The 6770-nt window shown below is 42.5% G+C and overlaps 1 protein-coding gene across 1 annotated transcript; it reads left to right on the forward strand.

Moving 5' to 3' along the window:
• Positions 1 to 5596: 5596 nt before the first annotated feature.
• LOC117591619 (bromodomain testis-specific protein-like) lies at positions 5597 to 6735 on the forward strand (the record flags this gene model as incomplete). The annotated part of the gene is made up of 1 exon (XM_034284932.1): positions 5597 to 6735. A coding segment is annotated over exon 1 (1139 nt), but the record flags the coding sequence as incomplete, so codon positions are not given.
• Between the last annotated feature and the right edge of the window lie 35 nt (positions 6736 to 6770).

Raw genomic sequence — 6770 nt, forward strand, 5'->3', positions numbered from 1 at the left:
GCATGACAGTCTGCAGCTCATGCGATGTCAAATCATCCACGTTGCTGTCCCACAACTGACAGTTGCATTCATTGCTGCAGTCACCAAGTGTATCAACATAGATACTTATATCGGGTGGCTGAAGGTAGTGCATCAGAATTTGTGTGATTATCCGCAATGAATCATCCTCTTCATAGGGCTCTGTCTAAACATCCGTAGGATGTTCATAGGCTCTGTTGGAGTCGGCTCTGTGCTATTTAACTGCCGCCAGGGAAAATTTTGGAGGGACTTGACCGTCATCTTGGAATCCTTATTGATCTCCAAGTCCGGGCCCTCTGGCATTTTCGACACCTTGTTCTCCACGAATTTTTGCAACTTGATTGCCAGGCCGGCACAGGATTGCACTTTCCCTCTTCAACGAAAGCCAATTCTGATAGACAAGTTTGAGATCGAAAATCAGTTCATCTACATTTCGATAGCGCCGTTTCTGCACACGAATAACGATTGTGCCCAGGTCCATGGGATTTTTGAGTCCCGCAATATCTCGGTTTCTTCTGTCCATGGGCAGCATAAAAACTTGTGCATATTGCTTCATTGTTACCTTTTCGAGGATCTGCTTTTTGAAATAGTGAATTTTATTTGTGTATGTACTGGTTGTAGGAGCCTACACATGTAACGACGGGGTATCGTGGGGGACACATATTAAATTTAAATGTACTCACAAAAAAGGTGTAGTCTTACCATTGCTTAAGAAGATTGATGTTATTGATTTTATTAGAGTTGATTGCAGAATCAAGTTTTTCAGAATAAACTTTCTCGTATTTTTAGAGACCGAATCTTTTTTCACATCTTGCAAATTTTCGATTAAGCACTCAAAAAAATATGCCTCTGTCATTATGTCCTAGAGATGCGAAAGCAACGATTCGCTTCCAAGGCAACTCAACACAAAACAAAACACGATGTAAGCTTTTCCAACACTAGAACACATCGAATGGGGAATGGCTTCAACACTTGCTAAAAACTAGACGGATAAATCCTTTCCATCCCTAGCAAAGAGAATGAACAATCACGTAGGGCTTTTAGCTATGATTTCTGAATTTAAAGTGTAATAACCGAATTGGAAAGGTAGCTAAGGTCGAAAGGAAGGAGTAAAGCGGAATAAGCTGTAAATTTGGGCAATGAGGCAGCTTTTTATTTATTTGCATTAACAATTGTCTGCAAATTCTGCGATGGTGTAAAGAGGGTAGGTTCAGTAGTTTTAGCCTAGATAGGTATGGTGGAAGGAGTCTGTTAGAGTCCCAGTTTAGATTTCTAAGGGCGAATATTAAAAATTGTTTTTGATCGGATTCAATAATTATTTGTTGCTTCTTGTATTGTGGACTCCACACACAAGAAAAATACTCCAATATCGGGNGCGGCGTAGGGTCGTGCATCAGCTGGGTTCTGCTCAGGATTTGTGTGCTTATCCGCAATGAATCATCCTCTTCGTAGGGCTCTGTCTAAACATCCGAAGGATGGTCATCGACTCTGTTGTGGGCGGCTCTGTGCTATTTAGCTGCCGCCAGGGAAAATTTTGGAGGGACTTGACCGTCATCTTGGAATCCTTATTGATCTCCAACTCCTGGCCCTCTGGCATTTTCGACACCTTGTTCTCCACGAATTTTTGCAACTTGATTGCCAGGCCGGCACAGGATTGCACTTTCCCTCTTCAACGAAAGCCAATTCTGATAGACAAGTTTGAGATCGAAAATCAGTTCATCTACATTTCGATAGCGCCGTTTCTGCACACGAATAATGATTGTGCCCAGGTCCATGGGATTTTTGAGTCCCGCAATATCTCGCTTTCTTCTGTCAATGGGCAGTATAAAAACTTGTGCATATTGCTTCATTGTTACCTTTTCGAGGATCTGCTTTTTGACATAGTGAATTTTAATGGTGTATGTACCGGTTTTAGGAGCCTACACATGTAACGACGGGGTATCGTGGGGGACACATATTAAATTTAAATGTACTCACAAAAAAGGTGTAGTCTTACCATTGCTGGAGAAGATTGATGTTATTGATTTTATTAGAGTTGATTGCAGAATCAAGTTATTCAGAATAAACTTTCTCGTATTTTTAGAGACCGAATCTTTTTTCACATCTAGCAAATTTTCGATTAAGCACTCAAAAAAATATGCCTCTGTCATTATGTCCTAGAGATGCGAAAGCAACGATTCGCTTCCAAGGCAACTCAACACAAAACAAAACACGATGTAAGCTTTTCCAACACTAGAACACATCGAATGGGGAATGGCTTCAACACTTGCTAAAAACTAGACGGATAAATCCTTTCCATCCCTAGCAAAGAGAATGAACAATCACGTAGGGCTTTTAGCTATGATTTCTGAATTTAAAGTGTAATAACCGAATTGGAAAGGTAGCTAAGGTCGAAAGGAAGGATTAAAGCGGAAGAAGCTGTAAATTTGGTCAATGAGGCAGCTTTTTATTTATTTTAATTAACAATTATCTGCAAATTCTGCGATGGTGTAAAGAGGGTAGGTTCAGTAGTTTTAGCCTAGATAGGTATGGTGGAAGGAGTCTGTTAGAGTCACAGTTTAGATTTCTAAGGGCGAATATTAAAAATTGTTTTTGATCGGATTCAATAATTATTTGTTGCTTCTTGTATTGTGGACTCCACACACAAGAAAAATACTCCAATATCGGGCGAACCAACGAGACGTACAGTGTTTTAGTTATATATGGATCGTCAAACTCTTTTGACCAACGCTTAATAAACGCAAAAACTCCCTTAGCTTTGTTAACAGTTGAAGCAATATGGCTATTAAAACATAGCTTGTGATCGAATAGGACTCCTAAGTCATTTGATGTGGAGATTCGATCCAGAGCATGGTGTCCTAGAGAATAGGAGACAAAATGTGGGGCACGGCGGTAAAAAGTCATATATTTGCTCTTGGAATGGTTCAAGAAAAGTAGGTTATTCGAACACCAAATGCTTAATTCATTAAGGTCAAGGCCAGGGATAAATTAAATAAGAAGGTCAAAGGATGAGATAGGGCTTTAGCGCAATATTTTAAAATACAGCTCGGAACTTTATCTGGACCCGCAGAGAAACAGATGTCAATTGATGAAAGCCATTCGAAGACAGCACTTTCTTCAAGGAAGGGAAGAAACACGTTTTTAACATGAGGTAGATAGTATGGATAAGGGGTGGAGGAGTCATAAGTATCCAAGGAATACTTCGATTGAAAGAAGGTGGAAAATAAATTTGAATTCCTTGATCTGAAGTTTCTGTTTTAGACTGTAAGTGAAAGGAAGAACGGAACGCCTTAGACTTGCATTTTGAGTTGACGAACGAAAATAATTTTTTGGGATTACTACGGAAATTTGTGCCACATTGGGAAAGATATACGTTATAACATTTCGTATTGACCGTAAGAAATTGAGAGCGAAAGTAAGAATATTGTGCAAAGACAGACCAAGAACCAGTTATCTAGTACTTTTTGTAGAGCCGAGATGTTTTATACACGGTACTCGAAGAGTAAATAGGGTATATTGTATTTGTGCACAAAGTGAATGTATGTAACACACAGAAGGAAACGTTTCCGACCCCATAAAGTATATATATTCTTGATCAGCAACAATAGACGAGTCGACTCAGCCATGTCTGTCTGTCCGTCCGTCTGTCCGTCTTGTTAAGCGCCTGGATCTCAGAGACCATAAAAGCTAGAGCCACCAAATTTTGCATCCAGACTTCTGTATGCTCACACTGTTACAAGTGTATTTCAAAAATGAGCCACGCCCCCTTCCGCGCCCGCAAAAGGGCGAAAACCTCCCAAATCTACAATTTTTAAGACAAAAGAAAACTAAAAACGCCAATCCGTAGGGAATGACCATATCTATCTGATCATCAAATTGGGATCCGGTTGGATCATTATTATAGCCAGAATGAAGATATTAATTTGCAGTGGCTAAACCCACCCAGTCCCGCAGCTTTTGTTGTTCTTTTTACATTCTCTCATTCACACTCTGCTTCTGCTTCACTCGGCCCCTGCCTCTTCCGACTTTTAACCCACCCGGTCCCGCAGCTTATATTTGTTTTTTTTTGTGTGTAGGGAGGGCGGCGAGCTAACGGAGCGTGTTGGTCTGAGTAGTGTTGTAGATGAATATGACAGATGAAGAAAAAATGTTAAATTTGAAAAAGCACCGCTAAGGTGCAGAAGTAGTACTGAGTGCCGGGTATAAAAGTTGTGACGCGTAAGAAGCATCTCACACGTCCCTTCTCGTTATTTTTTAGGTAAGACAGATACTTTGAATAGCACGGAGGCTTAGAGGAAACAAATACGGTGACTTCAGGGACGTGGGTATCGAGGGCAGAGTATAATGTTTCGTAAAACATATTGACAGTAGGCTCTATATGTTATGAGGACTAAAGAAAGGACCAATCAACTTGCGAGAGATGTAAACAAAGATCGATAAAATTAGTTTTGCGAAAACACTTTATACGACTTTTTGAAGGTAAAATGGTGTTAGTAATAGAGACCTCCAAAAATATAGATAAAGTGGGATGATGCGCATCTTCGGGAAAATATATCGGATTGCCTCTTAAAACCGTTGTACGAGAGGCATTGCTGACAATGATGCGATCTAACAGTCTATCTCTATTATTTCTGCACTGCTCATAGCCCTCATATTTTGGTCATATTTGATCTTCCGGAGCCTCTTCCATCATTGCCACCGAACAGGACTCAAACTCTGCATCCACCATTGCCCACAAGTTCTGCCATTGGTCTCGGCGGACCTGAGAGATCTCAGAGGATGCTGTGCTGGTCCCGGGGGTGGTGAGCCGTGCTTCCATTGTGGTCCGCCTATCGATGGCTGCCACAAACTTCGCCCGTGCGGAGGTGACGGATGACTGGACCATTGGAAAGGTGTGGCAGAATAGTAGTAGTAGCAGAAGAGTAGCAGAGTAAAAGGACATTATAATTCAGACACATCTCTGACTCCTCTGTGACACTCACTCTCTTGTCCGCCCATCAGTTAGATCCTCTAAAGATCTAAAGATTGATCTTAAGATCAATCAGCAATCAGCGTTCCAATTCGTTCGCAGGTACTTTAAACATGAAATTTAATAGGCCAATGAAATTCATTAAATATACCATTATACCATACCGATATACCGTAAATATACAATGAACCCAATTTCGTGATCAAAATATCCTGAAAAGTATATAATATACCTTAAATGGTCGTGCCCGATCCATTGCTTTTGGCTCATATCGATGGCTGATATATCGAGAAAGCCCGTTTTCATTTGCCATATTATTGGCATTGCTCAACACTGAATATCGATAGCACACAATGCGTGTATGGATGTGCTTACTTTTTTATCAGCCATCCCTAACACTTTTCATATGCTTGTCAAAAAAAAAGGATCTGAATAAAAGGTTTAATTAAACCACCAGCGAGAAGAAAAGGAATGTAAGTACGCTCTACAATTAAGTTTTTCGGTTAATAGAATGTGTCAATTCGAACAGTCTACGATAAGTCTACCTGTGGCACTTGCCACAGCCATTTGGCCGGTCCAAAATCTAATTGAAATCTCTATTCTCAGACAATGGATGATAGGCGTCGTGAGGACTTTGAGAAAGCTTTAAGCGTGCTCGAAAACCGGCACCCAGGGGAGCAGCGGCCGCCACGGTGCGAGCCCAGAGTGCAGCCGGTAAATGGAATTGTGCAGCCCCCGGTGATGCCGCCACCCAATCGTAAGGGAAGGGTAACCAATTTCTTGTTAAAACTGAGAACCGCTGTGAATGCGTTGTCGCGCAACCCTTCCTCGCTGCACTTTCGCCAACCTGTCGATGCTGTGAAGCTGAAGATCAGGGACTACCACGAAAAAATCGCAAACCCCATGGACTTGAACACAATCAAGAAAAGATTTGAGTACACATACTACTGGGGCGGTGCAGACGTCCTGGAAGACATTCTATTGATTTTCGAAAACTGCAGAGTCTACAACAGTCCGGACTCGCCCGTGTTTAAAGCTGCTGTCAACCTGTGCGAGTGCTTTTGGCTGCGCATGGCGAAAATGCAGCAGGAATTGCACAATGAGTGTAGGGCTGAGGCCAAGACCAGGCGTCCGCGGAAGGCAGCCATTTCAAAAACCTCTCCATTGCCGAAGACCCCGCGCCAGGAAAAGGCTGTCATTCCAATGAATACCAAGGTGGAAATCAAGAATGGAAATCAGCCAAAGGCAGACGATCCACTGCCTTCATTTGAGGCCGTTCCCAATCTACATCCGAATCGGCACCATGGCAAACAGTTCACGCCCGTGACACCGGCCCGTCGTGGTCGTGGCCGACCTCCAGGGTCGCGAAGTCTGACCCGAGCTGACGCCGATAAAAATGCTGTTATCTCGCACGAATTTCCAGAGCTTCAGCGACCCCCAAACCTTCTTAACAACTACGGAACTCAAGTGAAAATCGACCCACTCCCAGTCGAACCAGTCCTTGATCGACTCAGCATAACGGCTATCCTGATGCCTTTAAATCTGAAGATCGAGCGCACATACAGCCAGACCCTGATCAAGGCTCTACGTTGTTGTGCGAACTCTTGGCCATTCAACATCTCGTCGATCTGGATGCATTATGGAGAAAATCTAGATAATGACTTCCATGATGAGCCTCTGGATTGGGACATACTGGAGAAGATGCTGGCGGGCGAGCAGTTTAAGGGCTGGGACTGGTTTCTGACTAAGTTACACCGAATGCTGCAGAACGCAATGTCCTGCT

Source organism: Drosophila guanche, unplaced genomic scaffold (assembly GCF_900245975.1).
Source record: "Drosophila guanche unplaced genomic scaffold, DGUA_6, whole genome shotgun sequence".
NCBI lineage: Eukaryota > Metazoa > Arthropoda > Insecta > Diptera > Drosophilidae > Drosophila > Drosophila guanche.